At 40.0% G+C, this 18029-nt stretch overlaps 1 protein-coding gene across 3 annotated transcripts in view; it reads left to right on the top strand.

The window, feature by feature from the left end:
• Nucleotides 1–17595, top strand: part of Mid2 (midline 2) — a 101496-nt gene extending 83901 nt beyond the window's left edge. For 2 of the 3 annotated variants that reach the window (XM_048428497.3, XM_048428496.3), the window contains exons 7-10: nucleotides 258–491; nucleotides 11145–11306; nucleotides 12765–12972; nucleotides 13336–17595. In XM_048428497.3, coding sequence (XP_048284454.1) covers nucleotides 258–491; nucleotides 11145–11306; nucleotides 12765–12972; nucleotides 13336–13738 — 1007 coding nt within the window. In that variant the 3' untranslated portion in view covers nucleotides 13739–17595. The remainder of the gene's footprint in view (nucleotides 1–257; nucleotides 492–11144; nucleotides 11307–12764; nucleotides 12973–13335) is intronic. The other variant, XM_048428498.3, reaches the window with a different exon arrangement.
• The last annotated feature ends 434 nt before the right edge of the window (nucleotides 17596–18029 follow it).

Here is an 18029-nt window from a genome sequence, read left to right as displayed (position 1 = left end):
TAGTCTTATGTATTTGTCAAAAGTGGTTGGAGAGGGCTTGAGGTCTCAGTACAAAGCTTCAGTCCACATGATTCTTGTCAAAGTTTGTTTATTAAGACACTTTCGCCAGAGCTGAGGGTGTTGCTCAGTAGTACTGTGCTTGTCTAGCATGGACTTAATCCCGAAGACTGTAAAAATTAATACAATAACAAAAATTCCTACCTCTTCTGTCGAGACAAGGTATTTCCTTACCAGTTTCTTTATGTTTTCTTTTTCAGCCCCAAACCCACCATCTATCCGAGAAGAACTTTGTACCGCCTCCCATGACACCATTACAGTCCACTGGATCTCGGACGATGAGTTCAGCATCAGCTCCTATGAGCTTCAGTACACCATATTCACTGGCCAGGCTAACTTCATCAGTAAGTCATGGTGTAGTTGGGGCCTGTGGCCAGAGATAAGGAAATGTAAGGAAGCAGTAAGCTGCTCAAGATTGGCCGGTGCGCCACGAGGCAAGTGTTTGCAAGACATGTGAGGTTGTTTAGTATAGACTTTCATAGACAGTGTAAGCTCCCCAGGGTATTGTAAAACATTACTGGTGGCTGATAAGCCAGTTGTGTATTTTCTTGCTGGGTAGTCACTGGGATCAGTCATAATGGTTTATGTAATCCTTAGCCTTTTCTAAATCCATACCACTGCATTGATCCAAAGTGCTGTTAAATATTTGTTCCTGGGTAGCTAAGTCACCCCATTCCACATGTGTGAACCTCTCTCTCTCTCTCTCTCTCTTTCTCTCTCTCTCTCTCTCTTTCTCTCTCTCTCTCTCTCTCTCTCTCTCTCTCTCTCTCTCTCTCTCTCTCTCTGCATCTCCTTCCATTTCATTATCATGATCAAATTATGTTCAAAGACCATTACTTCCTTTATTGTACCTATTTGTGTCTATGAATATGTAGATCAGTTTCCTGCTCCTGTCATTCTTCTCTTTACTACTTCTGCATTTCCACAAATAATTCCAGTAAATATAAAAACATGACAGAGCCAGATCAGTAGCACATGCTGATAATCCCTGTGCAGAGGAGGTTAAGGTAGTAGAACTGCAATTTCAAGACCTGTGTCAAAAAGCAAACAAAAAATAGTGTCAGTGAATCATAGTTAAAGATGTTCCAGAGGCTAAGGCTGCTCTTCAGCCTACCTGTTAACATGATTTCGCCTTCTGCTGAACTGCAGCTAGACCAGGCTCAGCAGGAACTTAACGGATTGACACTTAGTAGGCATTGAGCAAAAAAGGTCCCCTCAGTTCACTGGAGGGAGGAGGCTGGGGGGAGAGAAAGCAATGGAAAATGTAATGAGTCTTTTTCTGTCCTGCCAGACAACTCACAAATAATGACATGGAGACTTGTTATTAATTATGAAAGCTTGGCCTTTAGCTTATTTGGTTTTTTTTGTTTTTTGTTTTTTTGGTTTTCGAGATAGGGTTTCTCTGTAGCTTTGGAGCCTGTCCTGGAACTAGCTCTTGTAGATCAGGCTGACCTCAAACTCACAGAGATCCTGCCTCCCAAGTGCTGGCATTAAAGGTGTGTGCCACCACCACCTGTCCTAGCTTACTTGTTTTCAACTAGCTCTTACAACTTAAATTAGTCCATATTTTATTAACCTACATTCTATCATGTGGCATGACCTCACTTCCATCTTGCACCTTCTGTTTCCTCTCCACTTCTCCTGGAGTCTCCCATGCCTTTATTATCTCTTCCTTCTTCCTCTCTCTGCCCAGAAGTCCTGCCTCTACCTCTTGCCTCGCTATTGGTCGTTTAGCTCTATATTAAGCCAATTGCCACAATATATCTTCACACAGTGTACAAATATCCCCCAACAGGAAACCAAAGAGAATCAAAGCTGAATTCAAGCAGTTGCCTTTGCTAATCTGCACATTAATATTTTCTTTGACTTTGCACTTTGCATTTACATCCTTCTTCACAGACCAACATGGATAGACTCTTCCTTCACATAAACCCTCCTTATGGGTTTTCTTTTCTTATATGGCGACAATTCATGGGCAGAATTCTGTTTTGTGACACAAGTAGGGAGGAGAGATAAGGAGATATTTGGGAATAAAACATTTAAAAAAGCCACTTGGTTCATGTAGCCATATGTTCCTGGGCATTTCTTCAGATTTTGAAGTCACAAGCTCGTCTTAGACCTTACTCTAAGTCTCCTCTTCCAGTTTATTCTGTAAGTTCTGGAAGCCCATGTTAAAGACAGGAACTGTCCTTTCCCTTCCTGATAGGGGAAGAACAATTGTCTCCCAGAAATTGATAACAGGTCTGAGAACTGACTGACAAGCCTAAAAACTGTCACCTCTGGCTTCAAAGGCACAGAGTCCTTTGTAAATGAAGTCCTAAAGGAGTTTCTGCTAGTGCTACTAATGCTAAGGTTAATAGCATCTTAGAATTCTAATCTTCCCTTCTACCGGGCAAGTAGATGTCTCTGTTTAAATGTTGCTAGTAAGGACATGCTCATTTTCATGAAAGCAGTCCATTTGATTTTTGAGCAGCTATACATTATTTCCAGTACTTTCTTGGAAGAGGCCTGTTGCAATTGGTAAATAATAAGGACAGAAGTAAAGCTATGTGTGCATTCTGCTTTGCCATTCTCACACACATTCTCTCATTTAGTCCTCATGTGCTCTTCTAAAAGAGATTATATTGATTCCAATGTTATATGTGAAGAAATTGGTGCTCAAGTTAAATGAGTTTCCCAGGGACAAGATCGGAACCTGTGACTGCCCGACTTCAAGCTTGATGTTCCTTAATTAATCATTTTGTGCCTCGTTAAGAAACTTATTCCATCTTGTACATAACAGCTCTTCAGACATTTTGGGGTAACTCATATGTAACTACTAACATTACGCTTTTATGACTCAGCATCTTTGGTTCTTTTGATGCTCCTTGTACAATGTGCTCTTCAGACCTTTCTCAGCATAGCATTCTTTTGATGGGCGATCTTCTGTCGGTTAAAGTGCTTTTCAAATGTGCTTTGTGTCAAAAGTGAACATAAGTACTCCAAACGTGATTTGACTTCCCCAAAGGGTAGATGAATTATGTCTTTTTTTTTTTCTCCTCTGAGACAGGGTCTCTTGTAGTTCAGGCTGGCCTTGAATTTACTGTGTAGCAGAGAGTGACTTTGAACTTCTGACTCTTCTGTCACCACTGCCTGAGTGCTAGGATTATAGGAATTTACTGCCACATCTGGTTTTATTAGTGCTGGAGAAGGAATCTAGGGCTTTTCTTCATACTGGACAAGCACTCTACCAAGGCAGGTATGGCCCCAGTCAATGGGGTATGTTTCTTGTGCATAAGTCCCTCCCCTCTTGTTCTGTACCTTTTGGGCAGCCACATTGACTACTGAATGTTCCCAAGCATAAATTTAACGAGAGTCCTATGTATGATAATTTCTTTCTCCACTCAACTCAAACTCAACACTTTTGAATTTATGCCCATTATATCTTGTCTTGTTACCCTTGACTCTGTATCCCATCATGCCCAGATCCTCTTAGATCTGTTTTCTACTTTTCAGTAAATTTGATTTTCCTCTCTGCCTGACATCTGTGCTTTCATACATTGGCAGAAAAGTTTATTAGCATAGGCGCAAACCCCTTGCAGCGAAAATTCAAATGGCAATGAGTAATTTTTTTTTTTTTTTTACGTGAGTCCTCCCTTTGTAGCCCTAGCTGGCCTGGAATTCACTGTATAAGATAAGACTGACCTTGAACTCAGAGATTCCCTTTTCTCTGCCCCCTAAGTACTGGGATTAAAGGCAATGGGCAACCATTTTACTCAAAAGAACTATTAATGAAGACTCAGAGCTCTAGGCCTACCAGTCAGTCAGGCCTGCCCCTGTTGAATGAACACTAGTGCTGAGAGCTACTTTCTCTTGAGACATTTTTCACATTGTCATCATCTAGAAATCCCTTCCTTGCTCACTTGCTTGCTCCCTGCCTTCCTTGCTGCCCCCTTTTTCTTCCCCCGTCCCCTTCCTCTTTTTTTTTTTTTTAATGCAGGAACCCTGGTTAACCTGGGGCTCACAGCAATTCTCCTACCTCAGATTCCCTGAGTACAGTGTCCCCTTATCCCCCTACTTGGTCAAGCTGTCTTTCTTGTTGGTTGAAATTATGCTGAAAGAGGTAGCTCTCCCTCCTTCTTAACTTTTCCCCTTTATTTTGAGCTCTCCTATGACCTCTTCTAAGATTTAAATGATCACAGTCAATAAGGTTTCAGGCCATACTCTTAGGTGAACGGTGAACGGGAATTCCAACAGGTGTTTGTCTTCCTGGTTACTATGTTATCTTTCCAGTTCAGTGATCTTTGTCTTACAAAGACGTTGGACACAACCTCTGTCTGGTCAGGCAGTCTGGAGCACATTCCCACAAAGCTAGAACTTCATTTCTTTATCTTTTCACTGATTCAGCCATCTCCACCACACATGTACGTCCTGTCATTTAAATTCTCATACTTTGGCATTTCCCTTTGAATAAGGGGTGTGCTTTCATTACCATAATTTACTTGTAGGTCCCATCACACCAAGTCTTACTGAAAACCTCAAAATCGTATATTTAGTTTTATAAACTCGGGAATGGTAGCAAGGGAGACAGTGCAGAGGGTACCGCGTGAACAGCTGAGTTCGGTCCCCGGCCCCTGTGTAAACACAGCTCAGCCTGGTAGCACAGCTGCCATGCCGGTGCTAGGGAGGTAGAAATGGGTAGATCCCTGAGGCTTGCTGGCCAGACAGCCTAGCCTACTGGATTAGTTCCAAGGCAGTGAGAGGCTGTCTCAGAAAAAAAAGAAAAAAAAAAAGATAGACAGTGCGTGAGGATTGATACCCAGGCTTGTCTTTTGGCCTTTCTGGCCTACAAACACACACACACACACACATGCACTCACGCACGCGCACACACACTATATGTGCGTGCACACAAACAAAATAGGAATGATTTCAAAATTTAAACAAATGCAATACTAACACAAAGAACAGCCTGCCCTTCTTACCCATGTTGGCTTGCTCTTGGTATTTTACTCTCATCTGTTACCAACATCTCTGTATTTTCAGAACCATTTGAGGGTAAATTTGCAGCCATCACTTCTTTTCACCCCCTAAATTTTTCAATGTAGATGTCCCCAAAAGGAAATGCTCTTTACACTTGATTGTTTTTGTGTTTGACAATTTTATACATGTAAACAGAGTATTGTGATTGCTCTACTCATAGCCTCTTTTAGTTCCCATCTCTGTCCACTCCCTTCATCCTGATGAGGGCCTTACCCAGAATCCTAACTTTTGGTTTTGTTTTGCTATCCATTTTGTTTAACAAGAGATGTCTATATGACCATTAGATTGGAATTGTTCATCTAAACCCTGTGGGGGCATTAGTGGGTATATACCTTAAGGCAGTGATTACCTCTCTCCCTGAATCTGTCAGTATCAAATAGTTTATCAGTGAAGGCCAAGGTTCCTGAACCTTCCCTTCATTCACATCTAACTGGTCATAGGCTCATCCTTTTGTTGTTTTGGTTTTGGATTTGTTATTTATTTATGTTTATTTTATGCATATGAGTGCTAGCCTGAACCTAAGCCTGTGCACCATCCCTGCTGTTCCTGAAGCCAGAAGGCATGAAATCCCCTAGATCTGGTGTTACAAAGAGTCAGGAGCTCTGTCAGGTCCATTCTTATGCAGACTCGGTGCAGGCATCCAAACTTGCTGAGTTCTTGTTGCACTGACTGAGTTTTGCAAGGAAGATGGCTCGTCACAGCTCTGCTCCCTTTCTTCTGGCTCTTACATTATTTCTGACCCCTCTTCTCCATAGTTCCCTAACCCTTTATACATCTGTCAACTTTAAGAAATTTAATATTAGAGCTATGTGGATCTCTGTGAGTTCAAGGCTAGCCAGGAATACATGGTGAGATTCTATCTCAAAAAAAATTTTTTAACAACCACATAATACTTTTATATAACTCTCCATTTGCATTCCAGGTTTGATAATTAATTCGATAATATTCATTATAATATATAAATAGCCCAGCATTGACTTTGATAGTCTAGGATTTAACATTACATTTAATTATTGTATATTGGGCTTTATTTAGCCTAGCAGGCTTCCTCAGTCCTTCTTTGTCTTTAATAATCCTTGCTGTTTAAAACAGTGTCCATTTTCTAGGTGTGGTAGTACACATCAATAATTCCAAGTGGAGGATTATAGCTCAAGACCAGCCTAGGCTACGTAGACATCTCTGTCTCTTCTCACATTGTTTCTTAATTTGGATTTATCCGATACTTCCTCACAGTTATATTCAGGTCATGCGTTCTTTGTTGGAATAATGCATAGATGATAGAATATAACAATAACAGTATACTTCTTAGGATATCATATCTGGATACACGTAATGCCCATTTACATTACATTCTTGGTACTAATTTTGATTATCTGACCATTATGTTACCGACTCATTAAAATTATGTATTTCTATCTTTTTATGCTACCAGTAAGCAATCTGTGTGGTGATGCTTTAAAACCAAAAAAAAAAAAAAAAATCCTGCTTCTTCATCAACCCATCTCAGCCCACTCTTACCCCCTGGGCATCAACTGTTGGTTTTGGTCTACACAGTCTTCATATGATGATTGTGAAATGACCGGTTTCCCTCTGCACACTCTGTCCCACACTCAATATTCTTCTGTGTATCGAGAGCCTCTCTGTATCATGTTTTTTATTTATTCATCAGTGGAGACTTGTGGATGCATTTTCATCAATAATTTAGAATTCCTTAGTACCTTCATTTTTCTTGTGTAAATGTCCCAGATTTAGCCAGTGGGAGCCTTCCAAGGCAACTCCAGGGTTTGTGTGATATTCTTCTATTCCTTTTGTGAGCATTTTGTTTTGTTTTCTGGCCTAACAAAAAATATTGGCGACTCTTTTTAACTTTATGCTATCCAAACCTTCAAGTCAGCTATTTTCCCAGGAGCCCTGGTTACTTTTAGTAAGACAATTATACTAGAAAGTAAAACCTTAGTAATGCGCACACACACATATACACTCACGTCATAGACTAAATTGTCATTCTTCTGTTGCTGTGATAAAAGACAGTGACAAAGGCAACTTCCAGAAGAGTTTCTTTGGGCTTCTGTCTATGATGTTATCGATCTAGAGCCTATGGTGGCATATTTAGGGTATATACAGCAGGAGCAGCAGGCTGATAACGCACATCTTGAACTGAAACAGGAAACAGAAAGACTGAACTATGAATGGCACATGGCTTTTAAAAACCTCAGAAACATATTTCTTCCAGTCACACCTCCTAAACGTATCCACACAGTCCTACCAACTAGAGATCAAATATTCAAGCATCTGAGTCTATGGGAAGCATTCTCATTAAAACCGCCACATATACATATGTACATAATCTACATATGTGCACATCTATGTGCAAATATGGAAGTATGTATAATTGCCCATTAGTATCCAGGTGGGATTGGTTTACCTGACCTGCTGAGGATCCCAGAATCTATCAAGGCTCAAATCCCTACATAAAATGGTGTAGTATTTGCATCCAATCTATAACCATCTTCCTATATACATTAAATCATTTGAAGACTATATTGCCTCATAAGGTATAAATTCTGTAAATAGTTACTCTATTGTTTAGGGAATAGCATGAGAAAAAGATTATACATGTTCAATGCAGATATAATTTAGAAAACTATGTTTAGCCTCAAACATCTTGGCATATGCAGGGAAGCTATACCTAAGGTTGAAGAATCATGAATTTGAGGACAGTCTAGTCTATATAGGGGATTTCAAGCTAGCCTGGACTACATGGTAATGTCCTGTCTCCAATCTTTAAATCTGTAGTTTGTTGGGGCTGGAAAGACAGCCCAGTGCTAAAGAGTACTAGCTATTTCTACCGAGGACCTAGCATAATTTTCCAGCACTCACATGGAAGCCCACAACTGTAACTCCAGTTCCAGGGGATTTACACTCTTTTCTAGTCTCTGTGGGTACTGCATATACTATATGTATATGCTATATATAGTATATATACTATATATATGCAAAACACCCATAAAATAAAAATAAATAAATCTTTTTTAAAAACACCTTAAAAATCTGCTGGGTTGGGGTGGTGCACACCTTTAATCCCAGCATTCAGGAGGCAGTGCAGATCTCTGTGAGTTCAAGGCCAGCCTGGTCTATAGAGTGAGTTCTAGGAGAGGTTACACAGAGAAATTCTATCTTAACCCCCCCACACACACACACAAAAAAAATCTGTAGTTGATCCAATCCTTGATTGATTGCAAAACCCACAGATAAAGAGGGCTAACTGTAAATATTTTAGAAGTCACACAGTGTTGTGTGAGAGGCTTTTGCTGAGCGCACACACACACCTACTTATCCCAGAAAAGGAACTCAAAATAGATATAATCCAACTTGCTGCACCAATGTGTTTTTATTGGAGTAGTTTATAAGAATATGGGTAAAAAGTTACTTGAAAAAGCAGGGATAGCTCAAAAAAGCAACTTTATCACCAAAAATCCCACTGCCACATGGGTCATGGTTTAGGAAATTTGCAACCCTGGAGCTCTCAGCAGCATAGTTTGCAGGTGGTTCAGTGGTCTCTCCTCCTCACCTTGGCCTCTCAAAGTCTCCCCCCCCCCCAGCAGTTGTTTACTCCTTCTGGAAAACTGGGGGAGAGGCCTTAGAGAATCTTCCAAGTTTCATTTCCCCAGAGGTGTGATGCTTTGTTACTTCCTGGGTCTCCTGCCTTCTCCTGGAGGAAAAGTTTGAACGAGGGGGACATGGTCCAACGCCATGCAGTCACATCAAACTCACTCCATTCTCATTCATCGCCACAAGCTCCTTCTTGCTTTCTCTCTTTCCCTATGCTGCATGCTCTTTTCTCCACGGTAAGTCTCTTGAGTCTCAACAGCATCAGTGTGTACTTGCTCAATCCTGTCAAATGTCTATCATAATTTTAGAATCGATTTGCTCGGGGGCTGAGGATGTAGTTGCCTGGAGGAGCACTGGAACAGTTCTCCCCTCAACTGTGTTTTTTATGGTCATTATTCCTTTAAGATGCAGTGGGTTTAACTTGTTTCAATTTGCCTTTAGTCCCATCTTTCCTATTTTTTCTTATTGGTTTGATTTTAACCTTTTGAATTTATATGTATTTTACAAATTTGAAAATAGAATTTATTGATTTAATTTTAGTGAAAAGTTTCTTAAAAGAGAAAATATTCTAAAAAGTATACTCAGAGAATTATCCTTTTCTCTGGTATCCCGTTTACCTTTGTAAGTGGCCAAATCTGTTATTTTCTAGGCTGTATTTACTGTGGTTATTTTTTTTGTAAATCCAAGAAAATGTAATATGATTTATTATTTACATTTCTCTTGAAAATATTATATATTTATATATTATATATGGTCTTTTATAATTAGGGTTCTTCAGTTAACTGTATTTCCTGGAAATTATTCTCCATCAGCTTGTAGAGAGCATCCTCCTTGCTCTTTTTTAAAAATAACTACATGGTACTTCACTGTGAAAAAATAATTGTAGCTGCTTTTTTAAAAACTTTTGAGAGACCCTGCAGTATCCTCTTTGTGATAAAAGTTCTGTGGTTTGTTGCTCATACTGTCCAATGATAACACAGTTAGGTCAAAGCTTGTTCTAACCCTTCTCCTTTTTTCAACAAGAGTCATTTACAATCTCAACCAAGTCAGGCTATTTCTCTGGTATATCTTTTTGTTTCCTATTATGATGTTTGTTTGTCTGTTTGGTTTTTATTTGATGTTTTGAGATGGCCTTGGCTGAGCTTAGAAACTGTTCCGTAGCTGAGGCTGACCTTTAGCTCCTTGATCTTCCTGCCTCTGCTTCTGAGGTGCTGGGATTACAGGTGTACCACTGTGCCCAGTTTATGTCTTGCTTTCTAGTTCTAATTTAGGCCTTTCCTACCTAACCTCAAATTAATTGTCAGTCTCCTGATCAGATCCCTTGTAAAGTAGTCATAACATGATATCTAATTTCTGATCTAAGTCCTTCATTAGAGGCATATTATAAGAACTAAATTTTGTCCTCATTTTCCTTGTCCTTTCCTCTCCATTTTCAAGTAGGATTGTGTTTTAAAATGGTACACCAGTTGAGAAACAGATAACAGTGAAGAGAAAGAAAAAATAATAATCAACAGAATAGATTTATTTTCCTGAAAGCTAGCCAAATGCTTGCTTTTAATCACATATATTTCCCCGCTGTTTAAGTTAATATTTGTAACCTAAAGATTATTTTCAAAAGCAAAAGCATTCTTGAGACCCTTTTCCATGCTTGGAAAGAAAAAAAATCTTTTGGACAGTAATATAATTGTGGACCACACAACCCCTGAAGAATACGGGAATCAAGCCATGAAGAGCTAAAAGCCTGTCCTATCAGAGCAAGCAGATTCTGCCCTGGTTTGTCATGTCATCTTGACTTCTTTTGGAGTCCAGAAAATTTTAGAAAGGACGGGTGTAGGGACAAAGGCTATATTTGGCCATTCGCCAACCCCCTCCCCACCATACACAGTGCTACAGTGCACAGATCACTGGTGTAGGAGAAGACCACAGGGTTCGACTTTGAGCACCATCTATGACCATGGGCAAGTCACTTTCCTTCCATTCTTGTTTGCCCTGTGAAATGAAGGAAATTCATGCCTAGGTGTCCTTTATGCTCCGAGCTTTCATGTTGCTGAGCTCTGTACAATAACTTTTCTGTTCCTGGAAGGCCGGGCTGAGTTTTCACAGAAACAGACTTTAGTAGTAAAGATCCGGAAGGCCCATAACTGTGAGAATTCTACCATTTGGAATAGTGCCCATTCTTGTGTTCTTTGACAAAAAAAAAAATTATATAAATTAGCTTTGGTCAGTGGTTGCTAGATGCCAGAAGCCTGGCACAAGTCTAAGTGTGTGGCAAATAAATAAATAATGGATTCATAAGTACTGGTTCATCTCATTATATCTTTCAAGGCTCAGACGAAACAAAATGAATTCACATCGATGGGTTATGATTGATTCTCAGTGTTTTTTGTTGTTGTTGCTTTAATCCTAGGTTTTTTACCTATTGATTGATGCCTTCATTTTCCCCCACTTCACAGGCCTGTATAATTCAGTGGATAGCTGGATGATTGTGCCCAACATTAAACAGAACCATTACACCGTGCACGGCCTCCAGAGTGGGACACGCTACATCTTTATTGTGAAAGCCATAAATCAAGCGGGCAGCCGGAACAGCGAACCCACCAGACTGAAAACAAACAGTACGTTGTAGAGATTCTAGGAGGAAAGACCCATTTTCCTCTCTGGGCTAGGGAGGACAATTAGCCTGAGAGACTCCCATAGTAATGTGTGAGAACTGTGTCACTGGGTGGGGGAGCTTCACTGTTGTGCTTTGTGTATGGGATTTGCTGGTGCCCATCGGTGTTTGTGGACTAAGATATAGAGAATCGTGTGTGGCTTGGAAAGAAGTTAGGAAAGGGCTTTTTTTTTAAAATCTGCCTTCCACCCCTGTCTCCCATGCTTAAAGAGTATTATTTATGATGATCTCCAAAGCTGTACCACAGAGAAGTTAGGAATGCTCTTGATCACAACTGATGGAGTTGAACAGGCACTTCCTAGTAGCTTAAGTGAATAGTGATTTTTATTTGTTTGTCTGTCTGTTTTTTAACTACCTCTCATACATAACAAGAAGTTTGAGGGCAGCCTGTTCATGGCTAGTATAGCAGCTCTGAGGTCTCGTGGAAGGCTGGAGCTCCTTCTTTATGTCTTTGCTTATCCACAAGGCCGTCAGATAGGCAGTGCAGCTGCTGATGCCCTATTTCCCTTAAGACAGGAAGAAGAAGAGAAAAGTTGCTAATCTTTTAATCAAGAAAACGGAAGCTTAACTGGACATTCCTTCCACTCTGTTTGACTTCAGCTTCCTTTTTTATTAGCTAGCCTTAGTAGCAAGGAAGACTGGAAGACTGAGTAAGAGAGAAAAATACAAGAAAGTGGCTCTGTATTAGTACATGGTGTCTGGCACAGAAGCGTATTGTATACTAACGCTCTTGCCGCACCCAGGACCTGGGCCCTGGGACACTGTATTTATCATATGGTTATGAGTTGCTGCAGTGAAGCACATGCTATCTCTCATCGATGATGGAACAGCCACTTTACAAAGTTGCCAGATTCTATGCACACCTCGATTTCAGGAGAACCAGCATCCCCTGCTGCTGAGCTCTTCTCGGTTTCTTGTCTTTGTGAGCAATTGCCTCTTTAACACAGAGACTTTCCTACCTCAACCTTTGCAACACTCTTTAAAATCTACCCAAATCCCAACCCACTCACTGAAATAAACCAAAGCGCCAAACATATTTGAGGATGTGAGACTTTGAGCAGCCCCTTTTAATTTCATAACACATGATGGGAACACTTTACTAGCTCCCATGTGCTTGGAATATGGCTTCCAGCAAAAGGCTGATATGAGAGACGGACATTTTTCACACAGAGGGAAATTAATGCCTGCATGAAGGCTATTTGGGGGGGGATAACTTACATCTTGCTTAATTGCAAATTGTGCCATCGTGCTGCTTCCTTAATATAATCCAAACTGCAGCTGACCTGCCCTTACCCAACGATCAACATCATATTGAGGCTCCTCTGTTCATGATGATCCTGGAGGGGAAAGGCGCAGTTCTTAAGTGCTTTATCATGCTCCCTCTTTCTTCTACCTTTTCCAGGCCAACCCTTTAAACTAGATCCCAAAATGACTCACAAGAAGTTGAAGATCTCCAATGATGGATTGCAGATGGAGAAGGATGAAAGCTCTCTGAAGAAAAGCCATACCCCGGAGAGATTTAGTGGAACGGGGTGTTATGGGGCAGCAGGAAATATATTCATTGACAGTGGCTGCCACTACTGGGAGGTGGTCATGGGTTCTTCAACATGGTGAGTGGATATTTTCTTCTTTCCTTCCCCCATCTTCTCTGCTGTTAAGTTCCCAGGAGATTCAGTTCCGCAGCACAACTAAAATACCAATAAGTCAAAATTAAGATATATACAATAGGAACCAGTCCTAGAAAACTTGACTAGCTTTTCAAAGATAAAATCATGGGAAATAGAGTGGGTTAGGAGATGGGAAATGCTGTGTCACTGTAATTGCTGGCTTTGCAAGCTCCGGTGATGTTATTATTATGATGTAAATGTAATTTTTCTAACGGAAGAAGCACATAGTCACTCATAAGTCCTAAAGAACGTCTATCACAACTCATATCATTCCTAAGTTTTCTTCTGTCTTCCCCATGGTCTCAGGTATGCAATTGGTATTGCCTACAAATCAGCCCCGAAGAATGAGTGGATTGGCAAGAATGCCTCTTCCTGGGTCTTCTCGCGGTGCAATAGTAACTTCGTGGTGAGACATAACAACAAGGAAATGCTGGTGGATGTGCCCCCACAGCTGAAGCGGCTCGGTGTCCTCTTGGATTATGACAACAACATGCTGTCTTTCTATGACCCAGCTAACTCTCTCCATCTTCACACTTTTGATGTGACCTTCATTCTTCCAGTTTGTCCAACATTCACAATCTGGAACAAATCCCTAATGATCCTGTCTGGCTTGCCTGCCCCAGATTTTATTGATTATCCTGAGCGGCAGGAATGCAACTGCAGGCCTCAAGAATCCCCCTATGTGTCCGGGATGAAAGCTTGCCATTAAGTGTCAAGAGAGCATGTAATTCACTGGCTCTCCAGTTCAGCAGTCTTCCCCTCTTACGCCTCCATTAGTGTTCCATATGAGATACAAAATAAAGATCATTGGAAGCACCCGTCCTAAATAACTAGATATTGTAGATTTAATTTTTGTGCATTAAAGCTTATGTTTGAATTTATGTATTGAGTTACTCAGAACAAATTATCTGAATAGTCTGGGTTCATGCCACTGGGGAAGAATTTTAGAGACTATCTCTGTCATCATTGGAGAATTAAAAATTCCCAGTGATTTGGGAGTATAAATGATACTGGAAGGAATTAGCCTTTCTAGCAGTGGCTAGTTTGACCAGGTAGAATTTGCACAGTGTCTAATTACTGCATATTATATGTCACTTTTTAATAAACTAACAATCGAGGTGTTATGAGAATATCATACATGTGTATATATAATATATAAAATGACTGAATTCATTTTATGAGCAAAATGACATAGTTCATTTTATCTATTACATATATACAATAAATCTTAATTTGCTTGTTTAAGTGAGAAACATATTGAGAAGGAAAATAAATTATACTGTCCATACTTATTCCCGAGATGAAACATTACAGTAGACTGGCGTTCTCTTCCTCCCTTTGAGCCTTCCTTTCTCCCCTCTTGTCACACGTACAAACACATGCAAACGACGCAGGAAGTGAGCAGAGCTCTTGGTTAGATTAGGAGAGATCTGTGGACAAGATGGCATAAGAGATGCTAATGCTACATTGAAAATTGATTCCGGTAGAAGTGTGCCATGTAACATAATTTCATTAATATTATTTAATAGAGATTTATTTGAATTATTAAAAATTGTCATAGAATATTTCAAAGAAATATAGTTTTGTTACTCTCAAATACATAGTTATTAGACTTAAGCTAAAAAATAGAGTTTCTTAATGGAGTTTCTTCAGAACTCGCCTTACTTGGTCAGTAAGAATAGTGTTACAGGTTCAACAACTCTATGAATACAAATGTATTTCCAGACGGGGCGCTCCTGAAATGCTATTTTCCTTGATAGGATCAGTACTCCTTCTTTTGTGATTTTGTTTACATTATTCACTCCCTCAGCATCCCCTTCATGACCAACAGCACAAATCCCACCCTACTATTCACCAGACTAGTTAAAGGAAATTGAGCTTCATGGCCTGTGATTTCACCAATTCTTTTGCAGAGCTTGGAAATGCCAGAGAAATAGTGTCTTCTCCCAGGGGCAAAGTGCACTAAAGTGATTACGGCTGTGTGACTGTAAAGTGACGGTAGTGGCCATTACCTGGATTGTATGTAGCCTTGATGCAGTGTCAAATGTTTGCCCCTCTTTCTACCAACATGGCAGATTCTTATTTATTAATTTCTTCAATGAACTGTTAGATGCCACACTACACATATTACTAACATTCAGTCCTTGCTGCCAAATGACTCACTCTTATGCATAAGAGACAACATATCGCTGTAAATCTCACCTAATAGCACTTATCTACCATGAACAGCAAGATCAGTACCCAGACAAAAGGAAGGCTCAGATTTACAAGTCAAGTGGCAAAGTCAGTTTCTTTGACTTTAAATATCATATGTACCTTACGGCTCATCAGGGAATGGGCAACCTCGGTACAACTCAGCAGTGCTGGTAACGAGCTCGTGGTATTAGAAAGCTCCCAGCCTTGAGACTGAGATAGGCCTAGCTTCTCTGCCAGCTAACTAGCAGTGTGACCTCAGGAAAGCACTTCTCCGAGCTTGTTTCCTCTTCTGTAAAATGATTCTATTTGATAAGGCAGGTGCAAAGGTTTAGAAAGGTAGTGGGTATCAGCTGCCTAGGACAGCACCTGGCATTCACTATGTGTGCCACCAACATACCCAACACTAGTCATTTGCTTTTGGTGCCCTCTTAAGTTTTAGTTCTAGGAACAGAGCTTTATTCCCCATTCTACTTTTGACTGCAGCCTGGGACTACCTTTCCCTCAGTTAACTAGTGACCTTCCAAAGTGGCATATGTGGCCCTCTGGGGCACTCCCCTGGCACACTGAGCACCCTCTCTCAGCAATAATCACATTGTATGATAGTATTTCTCAGAATGTCATTTTCAGAAGGCCATTCTCCGAAGACCCATTTTAGAACCACCCTTCGTGATTTGTTCCTTGAAACAATTGATGCTTGGCCCTTACTCCTGATATATTTAATTACACTATCTGGGAGCATAAAAAAACTTAGATTTGTGACAAACTTCTCAGGTTATTCTGATTCACACAAAAGTTTAATGTATAATAATTCTCTTCCCGGCTAGAGTGGGAATACCCTGAGGGTAAGGCCCGTGGCTTTTGTTGTTGCTGTAATTTTAAGACCCAGCACAGTGTCTGAAACAAAGTAGTTGCCTGACTAATGTTTGTTGAAAGAATGTATGAATGAAGAAATGAATAATCAAAATTGCTCTGTTTGAGTGTAATGTCCGCTAGTGGTATTTGTTATTCTTGGGCAAGTTGGTTACTTATTTAGTCTGTATTGATATTAGTTTGTAAATGTACCAAGTCTTATACATACAAATGAACATTGTTCCAAATTGGCAGTTATCATGGAGAATTGTCTTTGGAGCATGTGGTACCATTTTCCCAATAACATTTCATGTTTTCATGAACTTCAATGAACCGTATTGTTCTTTGAAGGTAGATTTAAGTTTTCATTCTAGGCAGAGTTAAGCCTACTGAAATAGGCTACTGAAATAGAAACTGGGAAATTAAATAGGATTTGTGGTAAGCAATGAAGCTTGACTCTGAAATCCCAACTTCTGAGGCACGTAATTGAAATGCCTTCCAAGAAACAACATGGTGACGAATCACTCAGAGGGCCATGATGGGTCCCAGATATTTACTTCAGTAAACGTAAGGACTTTCATAAAATACTGGCAATGGCAGGGACCAGAGGCTACCTTTAGCTAAAGCCAGTTGCACAAACAGAACATGACCTACATTTAACATCATAAGGAAATGTGATTCCATAAACGTGGGTCATCGTTGCTTTACTTGATCTATCTATTCAGAACTTTTTCTCCTAGAGAATTATTTTCTGTCTGCAATCTATGCTTGTTTCCACTTTTTTATTGTCTTGTTGAAGAAAGCACAAAATAAAGCTAAGCTTGTTTTGAGAATATGGAAGAAATTTCAATGCCACATTGATGTTCTTGCTACTTGTAAGAGTAACTGCATCTGGCTGTGTTTTTATGATGTAATTCCATTGTGTGTCTTTGGATGCAGTGAAGTTCATATTGCAACAAAAATCACTTATACATGCTTTTCAGCTCAAGCATTCTAGGTGAATTCTCTCAGCTTCCATGGTTTACATATTTGTATATGACTACCTGGATGGATCAATTCATGGATGGACTTTTAAATAAGCTCAGATGCTGAAACCCCTTTCTTTCAAGGAATGGAGACTGTCAGGCAGGTAGACATAAACCACTCCCACAATTATTTGTAGCTCCTGAAGCCAATTCCAGCCTGAGAGCCATTGGGCTGTATTTGGCTGTGCATTACAAGTTGGCCAGACTTATTGCCATCAGGTCAGGCAAAACTGCCTTTTATGGTGTGGTCTGCCAGCTTCAGAAATACGCTGTGTTATTGTTATTGGCTAGAATATTTATTAGACTATTGTTGGACTATTTTTTATCAAATGCTTTACCCCAGGCTTGTTTGTACTGGGAGCTCTGGACGAATAGTGTCTCTCCTAGTAACAGAAACATGAGCATCTGTGGATTACACAGTCTCACCCCTCTCTAAAGATCCCAACCCATCCAAAATGCTATATTATGAATTAAATAAATATATATGTATTCATGAGTTGTTGGATGTCTCTCATTGTAGTTTGTTGGGGAAAAGTCTAAACAGAAGGTGGTCATGAGTTCCCAGAACTAGGTACATGGCTCAGGGAAGTGTGTGTGTGTGTGTGTGTGTGTGTGTGTGTGTGTGTGTGGTGTGTGTGCACCAATAATCATGTAATTGGTAGATATCACAGTAAGTAAAGATCTATGAGGTTTTAAATTTGAGGTTCAATTATGAAGACTTTGGTTTTAGGAGAAGACTATAGTCAAAACATCTAAAGAAATGAAGATCTAAGGTCTATGATTCATGAATCATGAACATGATTCATCTAGCTTCAGATATTGTGGCAGAAGGCAAGAATTAAAGAACAATTAACCTCCCGCTGCTAGAATCCATTAGGTAAGACCAGAAGATGATCACAATTAAGTAAAATGACTAACTTACTGTTAAGC

The sequence above is a fragment of the Myodes glareolus genome, chromosome X, assembly GCF_982192425.1.
Source record: "Myodes glareolus chromosome X, mMyoGla1.1, whole genome shotgun sequence".
Lineage (NCBI taxonomy): Eukaryota > Metazoa > Chordata > Mammalia > Rodentia > Cricetidae > Myodes > Myodes glareolus.
This window is presented reverse-complemented; position numbering and strand designations above follow the sequence as displayed.